Source organism: Bos taurus, chromosome 21 (assembly GCF_002263795.3).
Source record: "Bos taurus isolate L1 Dominette 01449 registration number 42190680 breed Hereford chromosome 21, ARS-UCD2.0, whole genome shotgun sequence".
Lineage (NCBI taxonomy): Eukaryota > Metazoa > Chordata > Mammalia > Artiodactyla > Bovidae > Bos > Bos taurus.
The window spans coordinates 23,049,566-23,074,282 of record NC_037348.1 but is presented as its reverse complement, the minus strand read 5'-3'; the positions used below and the strand labels follow the sequence as shown (position 1 = coordinate 23,074,282).

Sequence of the window (24,717 nt, the reverse complement as noted above, 5' to 3'; positions counted from 1 at the left end):
TCCAGGGGATCTTCCCAACCCAGGGACTGATCTCACGACTCTTACATCTCCTCCATCTGCATTGGCAGGCAGGTTCTTTTCCACTAGTGCCGCCTGAAAAGTCCAAACTAACTTTGACTTTTTAATTAACATATTGGACTGTACCTTCTGTTACTGAATGGAGACTATGCCTTCAAATGACCCTAGGACTGTGTTACCTAAGAGGGAGCAGGAAGTCCCCGGTGTGCTGGATTTCTATCCTGAGAGGAGAATACATGAGTAAATGTTCAAGGAATTGTGGGAGAAAAAAACTAAGTTGTGTTTGATTACCTTCGGAGTTGCGCTTGTTGAAAAGACTCTGGGTAAAGCCCCTCAGGCCAGGTGGATACCTGGGGGCTCCCAGAAGTCCTCTTCTTCTTTGTGGCCTGCAGCCAGCCTCCTGCCCTTGCTGTGACAGCCCTCCACCCTCTATACATGACTAGACATCTGAATCCCCTCCATGGAGGCACCAGACTCCAGTCCCCACGGTAATGGAAGTAATTCAGGGGACAGCATGTAACTTCTGCTGGTGACACTTGAGCGGTCAGCAGTGGGCAGGTCTATATTTGGGCTTTCACTCATGGCAGGCCTGTTGCTATTTGCAGCCGGAGCCAGCTCATGTTACCATCACCTTCACCACTTGTAGAACTGTGGCTAAAACGGGCAGGGGCAGCTTGCTGGGCACGCAGAGGTCACCAGGAGGGAAAGCCTGCTGAACGCGAATGCAGTTTCTAGCAGTTACCACAGCCTCCAAGTTAAAAGAAGACTTTATGGATCCTTAACTTAGCAGGCAAGTTTTTGTGTAGTCATTCTTCTAATGCAAAATGTTTACTAGAAACCCAGTAACTTAGTGCCACAATGTCTTCCTTTAGGTGGGAAGAGATGTCGTCTTAAATCGCAGATGTGTGTACATTGCAGTAAACAATGTGAACGTTTCCTGTGCCTTCTTATAGCAAGGATTCAAGAATGTGGCCTCAGTACAGGGCGTGAAAGCCTCAGATGCAGACAGAGAGAAGCTAGTGGTTCTTGCAGGGTGTCCTTAGGGTATTTTTAGTGTAGGGGTCCATTTGTCAGAACAGTTTGGAACCTTGAATGTGGATACCATTTGGCTATGGTATCAGGTTGATAAATACCTTTTATTTTAATCTGCATGTGTATGCTGCCAAACCATAATTTTAAGCTTTGATTCAAATACTGAAAAACAGCATCATAATCACTTTTTACTTGTTATGCATCCCCCTCCTCCCTTAGAAACTTTTCAGGTGTAGGCTGTGCAGATTTGAACCATCTTGCAAAACTGTACCGCTGGGCACTTCCTGGTGGTCCAATGGTTAAGCCTCTGTGCTCCCAATGTAGGGAAGGGTGCAGGGGACGCAGGTTGAATCCTTGCTTGAGGAACTAAGATCCCACCTGCCACACTGCCAGAATTAAAAACAAAAAACAAAAACACTGTACAGCTAACACTTTAAAGCAGGTTTCTTTAGCCTCGACTCAGAAATTGCCAAGAGATACATGGGTGAGCTTCTCAAATTGTACACAAAATTATATCTGTGCCCTTATCGGCTACTCTTGGGGAAAGAATTCACAGCTTTCAGTGGATTCTCAGGGATATCCATGACCCATAAAAGGTTAAAAGACTTGTTTTTATCGGGAATTTTTCTAATAAAAGTGCAGGAACACACCTCCTATGTAAGACTTAGGCAAAAGTCTCTTTTTTTAACTACAGATCAATTGCATAGACTGGAAGCTACCCAACTAATGTATTTTTTTAACATTTACTTAATTTATTTATTCATTTGGCTGTGCCAGGTCTTAGTTGTGGCACGTGGGACCTAGTGCCCCAACAAGGGATCTAACCTGGGCCCCTGCATTGGGAGTCCAGAGTCTTAGCCACTGGACCACCACGGAAATCCCTAATGTATTTTTATAAATTATGATTTATTACTGTATTTCTCTGAGCCTTGGTTTTACACTTATCAAATGACAATTTAGTGTTAATATTCCCCTCTCCCCCAGTTCTGAATATTTTGTTAAGAAATGGAAAGAGTCTAGATATTAAGGGGAAAAGTGAATGTAACTGTGGGGTGTGTCACAATATTTCTCCTTTTGCTGCCAAGCTCCCAAACCAGTTTGTGCTGGTTCATTCAAAGGACGAAAGCTGGTGTGGAAGAACTCCTCCTCCTCCTTTTTTTTTTAATTGTTGCTGTATTTCCCATATAATACTTTTATTTGTTTATTTGGTTCTTTAAAAAGTTTTTTTAATTGGAGGAGAATTGCTTTGTGTATATGTATATATACATATATGTGTATATACATCCCTCTTCTCCTGAGCCTCCCCCCACCCATCCCCATCCCACGCCTCTCGGTCCTCACAGCGCCACACTGAGCTCCTTACGTTACACAGCAGCTTCCTGTGAGTCACCTGTTTCACACACAGTAGTGTATATGTGTCACTGCTAATCTCCAGATTCATCCCATGCTCTTCTTCCGGCCATGTTCACAAGTCCATTCTCTACGTCTTCATCTCTGTTCCTGCCCTGCAAATAGTTTCATCAGTACCATTTTTCTAGATTCCATATATATGTGTTAATATATGGTATTTGTCTTTCTGACCTACTTCACTCTGTATAAGAGACTCTAGGTTCATCCACCTCAGTTCAACTGACTGAAATTCTTTCCCTTTAATGGCTGCATAATTTTCCATTGTATGTGTGTGTGTGTTTCTTTACACATTCATCCATTGATGGACATGTCGTGACTATTGTGAAGAAAGCTACAATGAACATGAGTGCAGATATCTCTTCAAGATTATGACTTCATTTCCTTTGGATCCATACATGGAAATGGGATTGCTGGATTGTATGATAGTTTTATTTTTAATTTTTTGAGGAGCCTCCATACTGTTTTTCATAGTGGCTACACTACACTCAGACCAACAGTGGACAAGAATCCCCCGTTTTCCACATCCTTATCCACACTTCAGTTCAGTTCACTCACTCAGTGGTGTCAGACCCATGGACTGCAGCATGCCAGGCTTGCCTGTCCATCACCAACTCCCAAAGCTCAATCAAACGCATGTCCATCAGGTTGGTGATGCCATCCAACCATCTCATCCTCTGTCATCCCCTTCTCCTCCTGCCTTCAATCTTTCCCAGCATCAGGGTCTTTTCCAATGAGTCAGTCCTTCTCATCAGGTGGCCAAAGTATTAGGGCTTCAGCTTCAGTCCTAACAATGAATATTCAGGACTGATTTCCTTAGGATTGACTGGTTTGATCTCCTTGCAGTCCAAGGGACTCTCAAGAATCTTCTCCAGCACCACAGCTCAAAAGCATCAGTCTTCGGCGCTCAACTTTCTTTATGGTCCAATTCTCACGTCCATACATGACTACTGGAAAAACCAGAGCTTTGACTAGACGGAGCTTTGTTGGCAATGTAATGTCTCTGCTTTTTAATATGCTGTCTAGATTGGTCATAGCTTTTCTTCCAAGAAGCAAGAGCCTTTTAATTTCATGGCTGCAATCACCATCTGCAGTGATTCTGGAGCCCCAAAAAGTAAAGTCTATCACTGTTTCCATTGTTTCCCCATTTATTTGCCACGAAATGATGGGACCAGATGCCATGATCTTAGTTTTCTGAATGTTGAGCTTCAAGCCAACTTTTTCACTCTTCTCTTTCACTTTCATCAAGAGGCTTTTTAGTTCCTTTTCACTTTCTGCCATAAGGGCGGTGTCATCTGCATATCTGAGGTTATTGATATTTCTCCTGGAAATCTTGATTCCAGCTTGTGCTTCATGCAGCCCAGCATTTCACATGATGTACTCTGCATATAAGTTAAATAAGCAGGGTGACAATACACAGCCTTGACATACTTTCCTGATTTGGAATCAGTCTGTTGTTCCATGTCTGTTTCTAACTGTTGCTTCTTGACCTGCATACAGATTTCTCAGGAGGCAGGTAAGGTGGTCTGGTATTCCCATCTTTTTCAGAATTTTCCACAGTTTGTTGTGATCCACACAGTCAAAGACTTTGGCATAGTCAATAAAGCAGAAGTAGATGTTTTTCTGAAACTCTTCTTTTTAGATGATCCAGCAGACGTTGGCAATTTGATCTCTGGTTCCTCTGCCTTTTCTAAATTCAGCTTGAACATATGGAAGTTCTCAGTTCACGTGCTGTTGGAGCTTCGTTTGGAGAATTTTTAACTTTACTAGTGTGTGAAATGAGTGCAGTTGTGTGGTAGTTTGAACATTCTTTGGCATTGCCTTTCTTTGGGAATGGAATGAAAACTGACCTTTTCCAGGCCTGTGGCCACTACTGAGTTTTCCAGATTTGCTGGCATATTGAATGCAGCATTTTCACAGCGTCATATTTTAGGATTTGAAATAGCTCAACTGGAATTCCATCACCTCCGCTAGCTTTGTTCGTAGTGATGCTTCCTAAGGCCCACTTGACTTAATATTCCAGGATGTCTGGCTCTAGATGAGTGATCACACCATCGTGGTTATCTGGGTCATGAAAATCTTTTTTTGTATAATTCTTCTGTGTATTCTTGCCACCTCTTCTTAATATCTTCTGCTTCTGTTAGGTCCATACCATTTCTGTACTTTATTGCGCCATCTTTGCATGAAATGTTCCTTTGGTATCTCTAATTTTCTTGAAGACATCTCTAGTATTTCCCATCCTATTGTTTTCCTCTATTTCTTTACATTGATCACTGAGGAAGGCTTTCGTCTCTCTCCTTGCTATTCTTTGGAACTCTGCATTCAGATGGGTGTATCTTTCCTTTTCTCCTTTGCCGTTAGCTTCTCTTCTTTTCCCCGCTATTTGGAAGGCCTCCTCAGACAACCATTTTGCCTTTTTGCATTTCTTTTTCTTGGGGATGGTCTTGATCACTGTGTCACTTATCTCTTGTCTTTTTTATAATAGCCATGCTAAGATGTAAGATTTAAGGTGAAATTCTATTTAAGTCTTCTGCCCAACTTTAAATCAAATTATTGGGGGATTTTTGCTGTTGGATTGTATGAGTTCCTTCTACGTTTTAGAAATTAACTCCTTATCATATAGATAGTTTCCAAATATATTCTCCCATTCCATAGGTTGCCTTTTCATTTTATTGATTGTTTCTTTTCCTGGGCAAAAGCCTTTTAGTTTGATGTAGTCCCACTTGTTTATTTTTGCTTTTGTTGCTGGTGCTTTTGGTGTATATGTGGAAATTTCCCCCTATGTATTCTTCTAGGGCTTCTGTGGTTTTAGTTCTTACATTTAAGTCTTTAATCCATTTTGAGTTTATTTTGATGAGTGGCATAAGATAGGGGTCAGGATTCATTCTTGTACATGTGATTATCCAGTTTCCCCAGCACTACTTATTGAAGAGTCTATCCCTTCACACAATGGAATAATCCTGCTTAGTTACACAGACACACCGGAGAGTGGAGGCAGTACCTAGAGCCCCTTCGGGCAGCAGACTCTGATTGCTTTGTTGACCATATAATGAATGTGGGGACCTAGGATGGATCGTAATCCAGGGAGAAGGCAAAGCAGTGCTTCCATAGTTGTACGACCCCGTTGGCCTTGTTGTTTAGTCGCTAAGTCATGTTCAACTGTTTGTGACCCCATAGACGGTAGGCTCCTTTGTCCATGGGATTTCCCAGGCAAGAATACTGTAGTTGGTTCCCATTCCCTTCTCCAGGAGATCCTCCTGACCCAGGGATCGAACTCTTGTCTCCTGCATTGGCAGGTGGATTCTTTACCATTGAGCTACCAGGGAAGCCCCTCACTCTTTGACTTTGGGGACATTTTAAGGGAAACCCTGGCTAAAGTAGTCCCTGGCAATGAACATGCTACCCAGGAAGAATGAGCAATCCTTTGGGTCTGGTGTGTGTGTGTGTGTGTGTGTGTGTGTATGTCCTTGGCTTTTGTTTCTGTTGGGATACAGACTTATCATGAGATGTGTCCTGCTTCACTTGACGCATCCGTACAACAGGCTGTGTTGATGAGGACATTCCAGGACCATCCAGCCGGTCTAGTAGTAAGCAGGGTTCTTACCAGCAACCCCAAAGAACATCCAGGCTCTCGCCGTCTTCATAAGTCCTGGATGCTGGGCTTGGGAACAAAGCACTAGTCCCAGAGCCTCTTGCTTGGTGATGCCGCCCCTGGGAGTGACCTTCATTCATCCCTTCCTCCTCCCAGGAAGTGGCCAGGTGTCCTTGGACCTGGTGGTGGACCCGCACACTGTGGAGCCCGTATCTTTTGCATCAGTCCTGCGTAGTCATTATACTCAGCCTCAGCAGACATGACTGAAGCAATGTTTACCATTCTTTTCCTAAATAAGAGTTTGGCAGCACTAGAGGATGGGACTGAAGCTTTTCTGGCCCCCAAGTGCTATGTGCCCTGTCCTGGAGTTTCAGGAGTGAAATTTCCTGATGGGGATCCAGAGCCTAGAAACCAGTTGCCTGTGTGGTATGGGGCTGGTTAGGATACTAGCATCTTTGTCCCCTAATAGCTGCTGGAAGTTACCTCTCTGTGTGGTACTGATGGAGAAGATGGAGGAACAGCATCCTATGGGCACATCAGAGTGAAGGAGGGAAGAGACAAGACCCATGGGAGCTCAGCAGGACTGCATCCGTGTGGTCACACCCCCACTGTCCCCACCATGGTCAGAGAGGGACACTTGGTTCTTGTATTTTTGTCTTGCTGTCAGCAAAAGCCAGGGTGACACCATGGAGGGGTGTGTGAGGGGCTTACCAGCGGGGTCATAACGATGATGACTGGGAGAGAGACATTTGGTGCAATGTCCCAGATAAAGAGGGGCTTCCCAGGTGGCTTAGTGGTAAAGAATCCACCTGCCAATTCAGGAGATGTGGGTTCAATCCCTGAGTCAGGAAGATCCCCTGGAGGAAGAAATGGCACCCTACTTCCAGTATTGTTGCCTGGAGAATCCCATGGATAGAGGAGCCTGGAGAGCTACACAGTCCATGGGGTCGTGAAGAGTCCAACATGACTAAGCACGCACCCAGACTGTAGCCCGCCAGGCTCCTCTGTCCATGAGATTTCTCAGGCAAGAATACTGGAGTGGGGTGCCATTTGCTTCTCCAAGCGATCTTCCTGACCCAGGGATCGAATCTGCGGATTCCTACACTGGCAGGCACATTCTTTACCACTAGGGCCACCTGGGAAGCCCTGTGATTAAAAATTGTATTGATAAATTAATCCAGAAGGAAAAAAAATATTATTTTATTTTTTATTATTACTTTTTTGGAGCCATGCCATGTGGGATCTTAGTTCCCTGACCAGGGATCAAACCTGCACCCCCTGCAGTGGAAGCACAGAGTCCTAACCACTAATGCCAAGAAAGTCCTGATTGCCATTTAAATATCACATTTTCTGATGGCCTAATTGTGAAATCCAGGGACACTGCCCTGTGCTCCCTTGACTTCTCTGTGTCATTTGCTCCTACTCACCCTTCCTTCTCCCCTGGCTCAGCTGTGATCACCTCAGGCCACCGCCTGCTGGAATCTTTGCTGACTGCCTCCCTTAGCTGCTCCTCATGTGTTGGCAGTCCCCAGGCTTCCATCTGGTCCTTCTGCTCATTGTCCATGTGCTCCGGGTGATCTTGGCCACACTCACAGCTTCCATGTCCCCTGGTCTGAAAATGACTCAAAACCCTTGTCTCTGGCCTTCAGCTCTCCCCAAGCACAGGCAGAGCCCAGAGGAGGAGCCGCCTTCCTGAAAAGCCCCCATCGCCTCAGACTTGACACCCTCACGTGTTGTTCAGTCACTAAGTCGTGTCCAACTCTTTGCACCCCATGGACTGCAGCACGCCAGGTTCCCCTGTCCTTCACCATCTCCCTGTGCTTGCTCAAACTCATGTCCATCTAGTTGGTGATGCCATCCAACCATCTCATCCTCTGTCGCCCCCTTCTCCTCCTGCCCTCAGTCTTTCCCACAGGTCTTTTCCAATGAGTTGGCTCTTTGCATCAGGTGGCCAAAGTTGTCACCTCTCATTTTTCTTTTCTTTCTAGTTTTATGTGTGGTGGGACATTGACCCTGTCTCTCAAGCCACACACCTGCAGCCATCTCTGTAGACCACGCTAGGAGACAGCTGGAGGCCCAGTTGGCTCAGCAGCTGTCCAGAGAACCCACATTCTTCAGCCTCTCCGCTCTCTGGCCTTAGTGTCTATGAGGTCCTGAACTGATCCTCGGGGTCCCAGTCCCCGCCCTGGATATTCCTGCTATCAGCCTTCAGGTTCATCCTCGTTTCTCAGTCTCTGCCTGCAGAGCCCAAGGATCACTTAGCTCTTCTACCCACACCCTTGGGGAAAGACTTGTCCATGCAGCCAAGGCTGCTCAGAGACACTTTGCCAGTTGGCCCAGACCTCCGTCCTCATTCCCAAGACAGCCCACCAGGCTTCTCCTGCCACCTGCCCCCACGCAGTCTGAGTTCTGTCTTGTGAGCTCACAAGACTAAGGCTAAGGGTGGTAAGGAGGAGAGGAGAGGACTGGCCCCTCCAAAAAAATATAAATAAAATATAAATTAAAAAATTTAAGAATAAAATAATATTTTTTCCTTCTGGATCAAGTTTATCAATACAATTTTTAATCACAGGGCTTCCCAGGTGGCCCTAGTGGTAAAGGGTCTGCCTGCCAGTGCAGGACACGTAAGAGATAGGGTTTGATCCCTGGGAAGATCCCCGGGAGAAGGAAATGGCGCCCCAGTGTGGTATTCTTGCCTGGGAAATCCCACGGACAGAGGAGCCTGGCAGGCTACAGTTCATGGGGTCACAAACAGCTGGACACAACTGAGCATCTGAGCACATTCACACAAGCAGTATGACATAATGCATTGTACATTTTGGCAAATAATTATTGAACAAAAGAAAAAAGTAAAATAGAAATGCATTTCCTAATAAAGTGGGTGGGACTTTCTTTAAAGTTAGTTTGTACATCCATGGATGAAGATGACATATTCTATAATGCAACAGAAATTAGTGCCAGTTGTCTTTCTATTTTTCATTTTGTAGTTGTAAGCACCAAGCAAACTTGTTCACTACAGAAGTAGATGGAAAATGAAGCTGTTTTATTATAGCAAGTCACTCAATTCTCTGAACTCTTCCCAAAGTGTATGCCAAAAATTACATAGTAATATATCATGAAAAGTCATTTTAGACCATGTATAAGATGACATTTGATTAGATCTTCCTTCAATTTTGTTGAAAGCAAAGAATTGGAAACCACTCAACTTACAAAAAATTTCCTTATCCATTCAATAAACGTCACTCACTCTTTCTACACTGATACCAATACTTCAAATTGTCCTTTCATTTAGCCCACTGGGGTTTTTTTAATTCCAAAGCAATGAAATCTCACAGTGGAATGTAATATTCAGGATGAGTGAGAGTTATAGCTCTACGTTTCTAATAAAAAGATGAAGGGCTATTATGAAAAGATCACCTGCAGGAAGCCTCGACTGCTGGCTCATTGCCAGGCTGAGCAGCTCTGGGAAAGATTAAATATTACGTTGCACATCTGGTACTCTTAAAACTATCCATGTCCATGTCCCCCTTGGAGAGCCTTAGTGTACAAATGCTGTAGTCTGCAGATCAACAGTTTAACTGCACCCTTTGGTTCTCAGTAGCTTGATTGCATCCAACTCTTAGAAACCCCATGGACTGTAGCCCACCAAGCTGCTCTGTCCATGGGATTCTCCAGGCAAGAATACTGGAGTGGGTTGCAATTTCCTTCTCCATGGATCTTCCTGACCCAGGGATCAAGCCCACATCTCCTGTGTCTCCTGCTTTGGCAGGAAGATTCTGTACTACTGAGCCACCCGGGAAGCACAACTGCAACCCTTTAGAGAAGCCCAATGTGAAAGAAAAAAAAAAAATAGAGGAGGGAGAGAAGTTTAACAAGAGGGAAAAAGCTTATTTTAGGCTGGAACAGTATAGTAGTTGTCTATTGCTGCATGTTAATTTTTTGCCAAAATTGAATAGCTTCAAACAGTAAACAAATGTTCATTGTCTTCCATGGTTCCTGAGGGCCAGGAATCTGGAAGCAGCTCAACTACAAGATTCTAGCTGAGGGTCTCTCGTGAGGCCTGGTGACCACTCTCAGTCATTCCTCCCACAGCAGTTCCCAACCTTTTTGGCACCAGGGGTGGTTTCATGGAAGACAATTTTTCCCATGAACTGGGATTGGGGGACGGTTTCAGAATGATTCAAGGGCATAGTATTTATTGTGCACTTTATTTCTTTTGTTATTACATCAGCTCCACCTCAGATCATCAGGCATTAGATCCTGGAGTGCAATGCACTTTATGCCTGTACAGTGCTTCCTACTCTTCTTTGCTCATCTGCCTGCCAACCTGGCTCACTTCTGCCTTTGTACTATGATTTAAAAAAAAAAAATCGACAGTAACAAGTGTTGACAGGGATGTGGAGAAATCAGAGCCTTCATACAATGCTGGTAGAGATGTAAAATAATACAGCCACTTTGGAAAACCGTCTGGTATTCCTCCAATAGTTAAACAGGGAGTTACTATTTTATCCAGAAATCCCACTCCTTGGCATCTACCTACCCAAGGGAGATGAAACATATATGCACACAAAAACTTGTACATATTTTAATAGCATTATTTAGTATGGCCAAAAGGTGGAATCAACCCAAATGAAATGGGAAGTGGTGCGAATCAACAGATGACTAGATAAACAAAATATGATATATCCATACAATAGGATATTATTCAGCTCTAGTAAGAAATGAACTGTTGACATATGCTGCAACCTGGATGAACCTTGAAAACTATGCTAAGAAAGAGGCTCATCACCAAAGACCACATACCATACAATTCCATCTATATGAAATGTCCAAACAGGAGCATCTGTAGAGATAGAAAATAAATTTGTGGTTGCTTAGGGCTAGTGGAAATGAGGGGATGTGAGTCATGATAGCTAATGAATGCAGAGTTTCTTAATATTTATTTTATTTATTTTGCTGTGCCAAGTCTTAGTTGTAGTACATGAGATCACTGATCTTCATTGTAGCGTGTAAACCATGCAGCACGTGGGATCTAGTTTCCTGACCAGGGATCAAACCTGAGCCTGCTGCTTTGGGAGCTCAGAGTCTTAACCACTGGGCCACCGGGGATGTCCCCAGAGTCTCTTTTTGAGGTAATGAAAATGGTCTAAAATTATCTGTGGAGATCATTGCTCATTTTTGTGACTATGCTAAAAATTACTGAACTACAGCCTTTAGGCAGGTGGGTTGTTGTTTAGTCACTAAGTCATGTCCAACTCTTGTGACCCCATGGACTGTGGCCTGCCAGGCTCCTCTGTTCATGTAAACTACGTATCAATTAAAGCAAGGGGCTTCCCTGGTGACTCAGATGGTGAAGAATCTGCCTGCAATGCAGGAGACTCAGGTTCATTCCCCTGGAGGAAGATCCCCTGGAGAAGGAAAGGGCGACCCACTCCAGTATTTTTTCCTTGAGAATCCCATTGACAGAGGAGCCTGGTGGGCTACAGTCTGTGGGGTCACAAAGAGTTGGACACGACTGAGCAACAAACACTAAAGTATTACCAAAAAGTAATATAATGGCAGTTGTGTGCCAAGAAGCAAGCAGGGACTTTATAGTCCAACAGACTGTGTTAACAAGGCCTTCCAAGAAACAGGCACCAAATTAGAAGTTAGATACACACTGTTTTATTAGGGGACTATAATCTAGGGGACTAGATAAATATAAATAAAACATAGGGGACTATGTCTTATTAGGGGACTATAATTATAAATTATAATCTCACGCTGTTTTATTGTGTGAGATTATAAAGGGGAGAAAGATAGGAAAGGCTGGGGTCAGATATGGATAGAAGGAAGGAAGGTTGGAGAATCGTCCTAGCCCACCACACACTCTAGGAAAGGTCTGGCATGGCTGTCAAGGAGTCCTGCAGCCAAGGTTTGCCACCAGGGTAGTTTTGTGTCAATCAGAAATGGATCTGCCTTAGTGTCCCTGCTACGCTTTGTCATCGGATGGGAGACGCCAACAGGAAGAGTGTCCTCCATGCGAATGTGACAGTGACTTTCAGAGTGTAGCTGAAACCCCTGGTTATGGCCCCTATAAGTGGATGTCTGCAAGGCTCAGTCTCATGACCACTACACACACTCAGATTCAAATCCCAGTTCAACAACTTACTAGCCATGTGACCTTCCTTGCACAAGATACCCTCTGGGAGCCAGTTGTCTCCCAGTCTGTAAAATGGGGATAATAGTAGTGGCTACCGCACAGAAAACTGTATGTAAAATTTCTTAGCACAGGGACTTCCCTGGTGGTCCAGTGGTTCACACTTTGCACTTCCACTGCAGGGAGCACAGGTTCGATCCCTAGTCTGTGAGCTAAGATCCCACATGCCCTGTGGCTAAAAAAAATTAATTAATTGCCTAGCACAGGAGAAAATACACAGTAAGTGCTCAACATGCAGTAGCTACTACTAATATTGTATTTGTTGCTGTTATTATTATTTATTTCTAGATTTTATGCACCTCCATTAAAATAGTAGACCTCATAGTCTATATATACTGAGTACTCTGTTTATTTTACTTAGTATCATATTATAAGTCTTTCCCCAAGGTACCATTTGCTCTCCCTAACATTTTAAAGGCTACATTATATTTTACAGGGTGTACATATTCTAGTTTTGTTATGATTCTCCTAATCATTAGAGCTTTACAGTTTTTATTTTTCAGCTATTATAAAAAATTTTGTGGTGGACATTTTTGTATAGAAATAATGTTTTCTGCTATATTTGAGATTTTTTTCTTTAGGGTCCTAGAAAAGGTCTATTAGGTTAGAAAGTATGAACTCTTTTTTATTTTTGGCTGCGCAGCTTGTGGGCTCTTAGTTCCTCCACCAAGGATCAGACCTGCGCCACCTGCACTAGAAGCAGAGTCTTAACCGCTGGGCCACCAGGGAAGTCCCTGAGCGGCGGGAACATCTCTAAGGCTCTTGATCCATGTTGCCACATTCACTCTCCAGAAAGGTGGGACTGTGTACATTCTAACCAACAACATATAAGAGTGTTCATTTCATGGATCCTTCCCCAGTCTTGGGGCTCGAAAGGCAAAACAGCATCTACATGTTTATTCTCTGTTATTCATACATGAGTCTATGCGCTCAGTCATGTCTGACGCTTTGCAGCCCGCCAGGCTCCTCTGTCCATTGGATTTTCCAGACAAGAATACTGGAGTGGGTTGCCATTTCCTCCTCCAGGGGATATTTCCAACCCAGGAATCAAACTCAAGTCTCCCACATCTGCTGTGTCTCCCGCATTGCAGGTGGGTTGTTCACCCACTGAGTCATTGGGGAAGCCCCTGTTACTCATAAGGATGAACTATTTTCCAAATGGTTTTCTATAGGTAACATTATATGCAAAGGAAATTATTTTGTGAATATTCCTTACTACTGAGATTTTTCTTTTCAATTAATCTACATAATTTATTTAATAATAATTGCCTGAAACACTTCCTGTTATTTTGCCTTTGGGGATTTTTAGGTTTTTAAATGTATAGAGATCATTTGTTAATCAAATCAATTTATAGTTTGTTTGTTTCGTAATTTCTCCTGTCTCTTTCAAGCTTTGGAAGTCCATGGTCCTGTAGAAAGCAAACCTTTCCTTACAGATTGTTTAAAGTGAAACTGCAACTGAGGTGCTCAGATTGTTTTTTTAAATTAATTAACTAATTATTTATTTTTGGCTGTGCTGTTTCTTCGTTGCTGTACAGGCTTTCTCTAATTGCAGCAAGTAGGGGCTACTCTCTAGTTGTGATGCACGGGTTCTCACTGGGGTGGCTTCTCGGATCATGGGCTCTGGTGCGCACGGGCTTCAGTAGTTGTGGTGTACGGGCTCGATTGCTGCTCAGCATGTGGGACCTTCCAGGATCAGATATTGAACCCGTGTCTCCTGCATTGGCATTCTACCACTGAGCCACCCAAGGAAGCCCCCAATTTATATTTTTGTTCATAATTTCTCCTGTCTCTTTTAAGCTTTGTTGTCATTGTATAGTTATCAGTCGTGTCTGACTCTGCAACCCCATGGACTGTAGTGTGCCAGGCTTCCCTGTCCTTCATTATTCCCCAGGGTTTGCTCAAACTCATGTCCATTGAGTCAGTGATGCCATCCAACCATCTCATTCTCTGTCGCCCCCTTCTCCTCCTACCCTCAATCTTTTCCAGCATCAGGGTCTTTTCCAATGAGTCGGCTCTTGGCATCAGGTGGCCAAAGTATTGGAGCTTCAGGAAGTCCATCCTCCTGCAGAAAGCAAACCTTTCCTTACAGATTGTTGAAAGAGAAACTACAACTGAGCTGCTCAGATGAAATTATTTTTTTTAATGCGAATGAGTTGAGCCCAATAAAATAACCATCTACTGCAACGACCTTCTCAGAAATGGGGTTTTGTGTTCTAGGACCCAGGAGATCCACTAAGGACTGTCCAGGAAGAGTCCTCCTTGTGCAGAGGTGCTGCCTGGAGCTACAATGGAGGAGGGAGCTGGGGAGGCACCGGGGCTGGGCAGGTCTGCTGCTTCTAAGGATTTCCGCTTCTATCACATGGATCTGTATGACTCTCAAGACAGACTGCAGATCTTCCCAGAAGAGAGTACTCGGATGAGAAGAGAAGGTGTCCAAGCTGAAATGACCCATGAGCCCATGAGAGGGGGCGTGAAAGTGAAGGCTCCGAGAGACCTTGGAGAGGAAGTGGATGAACTTGTCCATCTCTATGGACTTGAAGATGATCACGAATTAGGGGATGAGTTTATTGAGGAAAACACACCCAGAATAGAGGTTTCAGAATATCCTTCTTATATGATGATGGGGAGTGAGCAGAGAGACTGGAGACCTACTGGTGAGGCGGCTCAGGGTGAGGACCTGGGCTTCATGGGGTGGGGCTCAGCAGGCCAGTGCCAGGACTTGCGGGAAGCCTACAGGTACAGCCACGGCCGTGCCAGCGAGGAGTACGAGTGCTACGTCATCCCAGAGGAGGAGGACGAGGAAGAAGCGGCTGACGTCTTCTGTGTCACTTGCAAAACTCCAATAAGAGCGTCGGAGAAGGATCAGGATGAACACAAGCAGCATGAGGTGACTCCGCTCAGTAAAGCCCTGGAGAGCGCCAAGGTAAGTAGGTCTGCTTAGGTCTTCTTTCTGTTGAGATTGTATTTGTATCTCAAGTATGTAGGTGGGAAATGAATCTAAAATGCCTTCTATGAAAGAGAGAGAGAAAACATAGTGTTAATGTCTTCTTGGGATCCTCTATTTGACAGGATGAAATTCACAAAAATATGTACAAGTTGGAAAAGCAAATTATTGAGATGGAAAACTTTGCAAGTCACTTAGAAGAAGTTTTCATCACGGTGGAGGTAAGAGCATGCTCAATGACTCAGATACATGCAGCCATGAGTGATTGAGTCAGCAGCTGTGTCTGGTATGAATTAGGGAACCTGTTTCTTGGAATGTATGGTGTTGATGCCGCTCCTGTTCCCTCACCCCTCTGTCTGCCTTCCCGTAGCTGCTGCTGCTGCTGCTGCTGCTAAGTCGCTTCAGTCGTGTCCGACTCTGTGCGACCCCATAGACGGCAGCCCACCAGGCTCCCCCGTCCCTGGGATTCTCCAGGCAAGAACACTGGAGTGGGTTGCCATTTCCTTCTCCAAGGCATGAAAGTGAAAAGCGAAAGTGAAGTCGCTCACTTGTGTCCAACTCTTAGCGACCCCATGGACTGCAGCCCACTGGGCTCCTCCATCCATGGGATTTTCCAGGCAAGAGTACTGGAGTGGGGTGCCATTGCCTTCTCCGGCCTTCCCAAGCACAGGGGCATAATCCCGTGGAACCAATTACCTGGCAGCATTCCCTACCGAACTGTTAGCTCTCACGGGCTGGGTCTTCAGTATCTTTACGTCTCCACTCACACTATAAGTTAGGACTCTTTCATGGGCCAGCCAAGCAGACATTGCAAGTCACCCATCCTGTCACTGATGTGTTCTTTTCCTTAGATGTTACCTATTTCTCACACCGCCAGTAAGTTTCTGTGCCTGTCACCAAACATGTCACAGTTCCCTGGGTGTGCCTAGTAGGTGTATCATCTACTGCTGGACACCAGCACACAACCTAGCCATCCGGATGAGGTAGCCCAGGAATGGGACCGGAGGACTTCCTATGTCCCCTCCCTTCGTGCGGGTGCTCTACCTCTGTTAATGCAGCCTCAGAGTGCATCAGTGGGAGCATCTTGTGTGAATGAACTAAGCCCTGGGTTCCTTTCCTATGAAGCTAGACTTTCCTCCCCATCCCCAGTCCTAAAAGGGAGGGGAGCTGTTGCACTAGTCTCCTATGGGAGACACAGGGAAAGGACCAGCCCTTCCACATCTAAGCATTGGGTGGTGGGCGATAGGAGGGTAAGTGTACAGCAGCCAGGAAGAAGCGCCCTACACTCCATGCTGCCCGCTGCTCTCAGTTCACGGTGTCTCCACCCTCTGTAAGGACTCTGACCTCTTCCTTTACACTCAGCACTGGTGGGGGTCATCTACCACTTCTCCCTCTCTTCAAGCATTCTGAGCAAGTCTTACATATACAGTCAATACTCAGTAAGTACTCCCTGAACCCACAGAGCTCTCCTGAGTTTCCAGTCTAAGGGGGACCAGGAGTTGATAAAGTTTAATTAATATTCCCCATCCATTGCATTCCAGGATTAAATCCTGGCACAGCCCTCTCTCTGTCTTCCTGCTTTTTCTGATCTGTTAGGCGGCACCATCTGGGTTATTCCCCTCCCCCTGCATCTGTTTCTTGGTTGTTATGAGGATCTGTGTGATCCTGATGTTTGTATAATTCAACCATCAAGGAGTGGAGGTGAATGTCATGAGATGTTGAGAGCTCAAGAGGGAAAGCAAGTTAGGTAGGACTCTTCCAGGGCAGACGTCTTCACGTTAAGGTCCAGAGTTCCAGTGGCAGGCTGACTCATTAAGGTAATGATAATCATGAAAATCTTCCGGGTCGGTTGTCATGGTGATGGGTGGTGGCTACACCAGAGGTGGGTGGGGTATGGGGAAGAGGATTGTGAAATGCCACCAGCAAAGAAAGCAATACTGCTTGTTAAGATTATCCCTGGGGTTCTAGCTGGAGACGCCTGGTCCTACTTCCACCTTTGTCCACCTCAGCACCCTGGCAAGAGACAATAAGATTAACAGGGAGGGACCAAAACATCTCTGAGTAGATGCATTTTCATGCCCCAAATGACTCTGCAGTCAACATACATGCACTGAAATGACAGCTGAGATCAACTATATCTTGCAGGAGAATTTTGGAAGACAAGAACAAAACTTTGAGTCTCATTACAATGAGATCTTGGAAACACTTGCCCAAAAATACGAAGAAAAAATACAAGCTCTAGGGGAGAAAAAGAAAGAGAAACTGGAAGCTTTGTATGGACAACTGGTCAACTGTGGAGAAAATCTTGACACCTGCAAAGAACTAATGGAAACAATAGAGGAGATGTGTCATGAAGAGAAGGTTGATTTCATAAAGGTCAGTAATGAAGTGAAACGAAATAATGAACTGGAATCACAGTCATGGCCAGAGTAGGTTAGATTGTCCCCTCTCTGCCTGAGGTTGGAACTGACTTTCATGGTCAGCATCCATCTATTCCACTGGATGTGTAACCATGACAACACATCCCCCATCTCACTGCACAGCTTCACCGTGGGTAGCCGAGCAGTCTCATATACAGCTGACCCTCCCCTCCACCACTGCTCAGCTAACACCAGAGTCTGTTCCGCTGTCCTGGTTATCCAGAGATAGGTGCTCTCACCGTGGAGTGGGGCAAAAACAGGACTCTGAGACTTTTCTGGCCATCTCAGATGATCTCTCAGAGGTCGGGGGAGAAAGATGTCCAGGCTAGAAAGGTACCTCCTGTTTCTCAGTAACAAGTGCTGCCATTAGACATCTTAGTTCATAAGCTCAGACATGCAAAAAAAGTCCTTAAAATCCTCCTCAATCTGACTCCAAGTTCCCATGCAGCCAGACTGGGAATTTCAATCTCAGCCAGAGCTGGGGTCTCCTTTCTTTAGGGTCCCACAGGAATATGGGGCACACGTGGGATCCAGGATGTGAGGGAGGGGCCCCTAGCCTCCAGAGCTTCCTAGTTGCCAAATATGCCCTTTCCATTGGCCACGCCCATAGTGATTCTCCAAGGCCCACAGCCCCTCCCTCCTGCCATGCCTGGGGTGAGGGCGGGGTGCGTGATGGAAGCTGGACAGCAGGTTGGCAGCCACTGTCAGAGCCCTCAACACTCAGACCTTTGAACCAATTTGTCCACAATATCACTGTAGCTCACAGACATAATCTAGAATGTGGAGAAAGTGAGATATATGAGTATGTCTTCTCTGTTATTTATAGTAGTGAGAAATTAGAAACAGCCAAAATGTACAACAATAGAGTAAATGATGGAGTTCCCATTCAATGAACCATGACGCAGTCTTTCAAATTGATGATCCCCAAGACCATTTGTCACCTGGAAAGTGCTCACGTCATGTTAATGGGAAGAAACTGCATAGGTGTTGTAAGAGTCGTCTTTGTTTAGGGTGTGGACGTGGCTGATTTTTCTCTTCTACTAACTTCCAAGTTTTAAGATACATTTATATTATTCTACAGTTTGAAAAATTTATTTCCAAAATCAGTTTGATTTTTTTTTCTCTTTCTCCTCCTTTTTAGGATGCTGTGGCTATGGCTGACAGGTAGTACTTTTATTCTGACATGTATTTTCTTTTTCTGTTCCTTTTACCTCTAGATACCTGACTAGGTATCAGTTGCCCTTGGTTATATGCTCCCAGGTTCAGCTTTTGTGTCTGCCCCTAAGAGTAAATAGCACTGGCTTTGGAATGACAGTGTGGGACCACAAGGACCCTCTGGTACCAAAGCTTAGAATTGCAGAGCTGGAAGGGAGCATATGGTGAGACTCAGCCTTCAAGCCGGGATGGGGTATCCCCGAGCCCCTCCTTTCACCAGGAGGAACAGAGATCCAGAGAGTGGGACTTCCCTGGTGGTCCAGTGATTAAGACTCAACACTTCCACCACAGGGGACGTGGGGCTGTTTGGGGAGCTATGATCCCACATGCCACGTGGTCAAAAAGCAAAAAGTCAGAGTGTCCCCAGTGTCCCCCAGCTAAGCCAGAACCCAGACTGTGTGCAGCAGAAAGCATGCACATTCTGGAGTCAGACAGGAATTTAAATCCTGATACCCCCATGACCTTGGGCAAGTCCAGCCAGTCTAGGACTCACCTTCCTTACTGACAAACAGGGATAGCTTTGTGAGAATAAAATCAGACAATATCTGTAAAGCAACACAAACAGTGAAGTTTAATAACATCAGGGTTCAGAGCATAAGCTTTGGCAAAAGACAGACATGGTTTCAAATTCTGCCTCTGCTCCTTACAAACCATGTGACAGCCCGGAGCAGGTGCAGGAGACCCAGAGCCCCAGTTCATGCTCATCGACTTGAGGGCACTTGACCGTGTTAAGAGGCTGCGTGTCTCTGGGTCCTGGGGTGGTGTGGAGGTGGGAGCTCCCAGGTCAGCATCTAAGGATCTTCCAGAAGGTGTGGATCTGGGGCTTTTTGGCCCACATCCCCCAGCCCCCCACTCTCTGACATGACCCTACCCCTTCTCTCCTCAAAGGTGTAAACCAGCCACACCTATCCCCTCCAGTGACTTCATAGGTCAGTCACTGAAGCATAGGCCAGAAGGCCGCCCACAGCATTTTAAAATAAGCAAATAAGAGTTCAGCTGGGGACTTCCCTGGCAGGTCCAATGGTTAAGATTCCACATTTCCAATGCAGGGGGTGCAGGTTCATTCATTCCTGGTTGGGGAACTAAGATCCCACATGCCACCTGGTGCGGCCAAAAACAAAATAATTATTTAAAAAAAGAGTTCAGTAAAGAGGCCCTAGTTGCTGCTCGCTAGTGACCCTGGGGAAGAGTATCCCTCCATTCTTGTTAGTGTGTCTTTTTATACTGATAGACTTGGAAAATTCCTGAAAACAAAAACAGATGAGGAGATCTCAGCGCAGCCCGACTTTGAAGACCAGACCTTGGATTTCTCTGATGTGGAGGAGCTGATGGGCTCCATAAACACCATCCCAGGTGCGTGTCTCACCTGGATGCATACTTGACACCAGTTTCTCTGAGCTTTGAGTTAAAAACTTTGAAGGCTAAAAAAAATCATAAAGATCTAGAAACAGGCATTTTCCCCCACCATCTGCATGAGCTTCGTGTTTTTGTCTTTATGGCTTGTAAGGGTGAAAACAGAGGTTGACCTTCCTGGGATAAATATCCTCCATCCCTCTCCAGGGTGCCAGCATCTGGTCCCCATCAGCCTGTCTTACTCTAAACAAGTATCCCAAGTTTTATTTCCTTGAATGTTGTATTTATGTCCCTCTCAAGTGGTAGTTTTTAGCATAGGATTAAGAGATGGATTTTAGAATCCTATGGAGCTGGTGAGAATCCCAGCCCTGCTACTTCCTACCTGTGTGACCCTGGACAACTTACCTAACCTCTCTGAGCCTTGGTTTCCTTGGTAAAATGGACATAACAATGACTCATGAGGACATGATGAAAAATAAATGAGTAATGTATGTATAGCATGTCACATGGTGCCAGGTAGCACTTAAAAATCTTATTATGAGGACTCATTTTTTAAGACTGATACTAGACTTTAAAACCATCTTTCCTTTTTCATCCAGCAACACCCAGCAACATTATGAAAAATGTTTTATATTATCATTTTAGATTTTCCTTCTTCAAAAGACGATTTTACAATCTTTTTAAAAATTAATTTTTGGCTGCGCTGGGTCTTCGTTGCTGCATGCAGGCTGTCTGTAGCCGCAGCAGGCAGGGGCTACTCTCTAGCTGCAGTGCCCAGGCTCCTTGTTGCAGTGGCTTCTTTTGTGGAGCCCGGGCTCATGGGCTCTAGAGCATGGGCTTAGTAGTTGCAGCACATGGGCCTAGGTGCCCTACAGCGTGTGGAATCTTCCCAAACCAGGGATCAAACCGTGTCCCCTAAACTAACAAGCAGATTCACAACCACTGAACCACCAGGGAAGTCCTAGGTTTTTCCTTTATACACGTGTTGTTTTTTTAAATAAAAATGAAATCATCCTGTTTTATAACCTGCTTTTTTTTCCTAGCGAAACATTTGTGATGAATATTATTTTGCACTGATAAATTTTTCTATGACATCGTTTTAATGGCTCTGTACCTTAATCTGTGTACTTAATTCTCACTGATAAATCCTTCTGCAACATCATTTTAATGGCTGTATATCTTAATCCTCAACTGTTGGTGCCGAGATGCTTCTAGGTTTTTTATCCTTATAAACCATACTATAATGAACATCCTTAATCGGAGTCTTGGAGGCCATTCTTAGACTCCCCAGGTTGAGGGGAGATTTTGCTGAGCTGTGAAGTCCTTCAGATGATCTGAGGACGGTATTGCCTAAATAATCAGACCCAGTGATTTTGAAGGAAAGGCACTATTGCCTAAGTCAGTGTTTGAGACACACAGTGGTGGTTTCTCCTCACCCTCCCGTGTCCGGGGCCCAGGCAGACCATCAGCCCCCAGCCTGTATCCAGGGCCATCCCTCTTCTTACTGCCTCCCCGGAGGGGACTCTTCTTTGCAGGGTATGACAGGGCATCTGCTGTGCATCCTGAGCTACATCATGTGGGGATACAGGTTCTTTCTCTTCTTCTCACTTCTGTCATGTTAGGGGCCTTCCACCCCCTAACCAGCAAGGAAAAGCTGAGTACATTCCATGAAGTCCTACCTGGTCTGAACAATTTCAGAATTTGAAAATAAGGATGTTCTTTAAAGCCCCGGATGGAAGGAGATGCTGCCATGGGTGAAGAATTACAGAAGACAAACAAGGAATGTTTCTTGGATGTGTGTGGGGTGGGGTAGGAAGAATTATTAACCCACAGAGAAGAAAAGTATTAACTCAGTAGATGGACTCAAAAGAAGTTGGTTCTGGGGACTTCCCTTGTGAGCCATTGGTTAAGAATCTGCCTTCCAGGGCTTCTCTGGTCGCTCAGCAGTCAAGAATCCGCCTGCCAATGCAAGAAGCATGGGTTCGATCCCTGGGTCAAGAAGATCCCACATGCCACAGAGCAACTAAGCCCATGCACCACAGCTACTGACCTGTGCTCTAGAGCCCAGAATACATACCTACTGAGCCCATGTGCTACAACTACTGAAGCCAGTGTGCCCTAGAGCCTGTGCTCCGCAGTAAGAGAAGCCATTGTAGTGAGAATAGCCCAAGCACTCGGCACAGCTAGGGAAAAGCCTGTGCCGCAACAGAGATCCAACACAGCCATTAATAAATAATTTTAAAAATCCACCTCCAATGCAGAGGACACAAGTTTGATCCCTGGTCAGGGAACTAAGATCCCATGTGCCTCGGGGCCACTAAGCCCAAGCACCGCAACTTCTGAACTGCTGAGCCCATGTGTTCTGGAGCCTGCATGCCCAACTAGAGAAGCCCCCGTGCCAAAATGAAGACAGCACAGTCCAAAAAAAACCCAAAAAAAGTTGGTTCTGAAAAAGCATAGTTTTTCCAAACCTAATCATCTCTCATTGTAATGAAATCATAATGAAGGAGCCAGTTGTTGCAGGCTCTTTCCCTCCTCTGTTCACTGTAGGACTGAGGGCAGCGATGCTGTGGTCCTGGCCATCCTGCCTCTGGATGGTGTGGTGGGTCCAAGGACCCATCCCTCCCTAGGGTAGGACTTGCAAACACCGCAGCCTGAGGGGCTGTCAGCAACCCTGCCTCCCACAGCTCGTGTGGGTTGGTCAGAGCAAGATGGACACAACCAGTTCTTACTGAGGCTCCTGGTCGGGAGGTCTGGCCTCCCACCCTGGCCACCCCGACTGCCTCTCCTATCTCTGAAGCCCATGGGATGCTTTGAGGGATGGATTGTCCTGTAAAAGCGGCCATTCCCATCCGGTGCCTCTAAGTGAAGGATCCTCACTTGTCTTTGTTTTCCTCCCTTTTCCTCTTCTAGCTCCTTCTGCTCCAGTGATAAACCCACAGGCCCCTAACTCAGCCACAGGTTCCTCAGTCCGAGTGTGCTGGAGCTTGTACTCCGATGACACCGTGGAGAGCTATCAGCTGTCCTACCGGCCAGTGCAGGACGGCTCGCCTGGGAAGGAACAAACAGGTGAGGTCTGCCGGGAGCAGAAACAAGCTCCAGCCTGGGCCCTGGGGAGGCGGCGATGGGGTGAATCTGCACACCTAGCTCCTTGCAGGATGGCGTGCAGGCAGGTAAGCATGGCAGGAAGGGCTGGGAGGACAAGTTGAGGCCTGGCTGAGGAGAATCATCGGGCTCAGATAAGTGGAGTGTATCCACAGCCATCAGATTGGGGTTGTCCTGGGAATAATGGGTCTCTGGCTGCACCATGTGCAGGACGTGTGGGGACACCCTTCCTCGAGGAGGCCCAGCGGGACTGGCTGGGTTCTAGCAGATCCTGTCATGCAAGGGTGGCTGGGCTTTCCTTGAGGTCACCCTGTGTTGGGAGAACCTTGGTGGCGGGGGGCGGGGGGTAGGGGGAGGTGGTTAGTCTGTAGACCCCCAGGGGGCTGAGGAGGGCTCTGCAGCCTGGAAGGGCTGCTGCTAATCTGACCCACATTCCTAGGTAGAAAGGCCGTGGCCTCCACTTCATGCAGCCCTCAGCTCATCCTCTTTCCAGGACAGTAGAGCTGGCTGGAGCAGGGTTAGGGCTGAGGGAGATGCACCATCTTTGTAGATAAGCCAGTCTCCTGTTGAGAAGGGGGTCAGACAGCAGAGGAGCTCCAGCTGAGCATCTGAAGGATCAGGGCCAGCCTGGCCAGGCCTGTTCTGTGTACATGGGGTCAGAGCAAGACTGTGGGAAAGGGATTCAGAGATCATCTTATGGATGACCTAGAGACAGATAAGTGGACATGCGGGAGCACCATAAGTTATGGCAGAACCAGAATGAGAGTTGAGTCCGCAGGCGCCCTGCCTGGAGCTCTTCCCCTTGTACCCATTCATGCAGATAGAAGATTTCTGAACGCCAAAGGTGAGGATGATTTGTCTGCTCAGGGGTTAGGAAGGAACGGGAGTTCTTGAGAAAAGTAAGTTTAATCCACGATGAGGGAGAGAATAAGGACTAAAGAGGACATGGGAGGGGAGATTGAGGACCAGAAAGTTAGATCTGATTCATAGCAGGTTTTGCCACACATCAGCCCTATTGGCACCCTCTGCAGAAAATGCCATTGTTAGGGGGCTTTGTCCTGGTGATTAATGAAGATTTTTTTTTTTTATGTTTTGATCACATTAAAAAAAATTTTTTTAAGTCTTTATTGAGTTTCTTACAATATTGTTTCTGTTTCATGTTTTGGTTTTTTGGACACAAGGTATGTGAGATCGAACCTGCACCCCCTGCATTGGAAGGCGAAGTCTTAACCACCAGACTGCTGGGGGCATCCCAGTAAAGATCTTTTCAATGAGCACTTTGTTATAAAGGAATTGATATCAGAGAGTGGATTAAGGACCTGTCACTGCGGTGTATCAGTTAGCTTGTGCTGTGTAACCCCCCCCACACACACACACACACATATACCCAACATATAAGCTAAAATGACAAATTTTATGTTCATCCATT

At 45.7% G+C, this 24,717-nt stretch overlaps 1 protein-coding gene across 4 annotated transcripts in view; it reads left to right on the top strand.

Moving 5' to 3' along the window:
* Window positions 1–24,717, top strand: part of FSD2 (fibronectin type III and SPRY domain containing 2) — a 44,775-nt gene that overhangs the window by 7,496 nt on the left and 12,562 nt on the right. Inside the window, exons 1-8 of one of the 4 annotated variants that reach the window (XM_015459194.3) lie at window positions 702–808; window positions 12,892–13,044; window positions 14,469–15,174; window positions 15,321–15,416; window positions 17,341–17,571; window positions 18,757–18,779; window positions 20,062–20,183; window positions 23,097–23,252. In XM_015459194.3, coding sequence (XP_015314680.1) covers window positions 14,539–15,174; window positions 15,321–15,416; window positions 17,341–17,571; window positions 18,757–18,779; window positions 20,062–20,183; window positions 23,097–23,252 — 1,264 coding nt within the window. In that variant the 5' untranslated portion in view covers window positions 702–808; window positions 12,892–13,044; window positions 14,469–14,538. Of the gene's footprint in view, window positions 1–701; window positions 809–12,891; window positions 13,045–14,468; window positions 15,175–15,320; window positions 15,417–17,340; window positions 17,572–18,756; window positions 18,780–20,061; window positions 20,184–23,096; window positions 23,253–24,717 lie in introns of those variants that run through there. The other 3 variants (XM_005221841.5, XM_010816978.4, NM_001206008.2) reach the window with 3 other exon arrangements.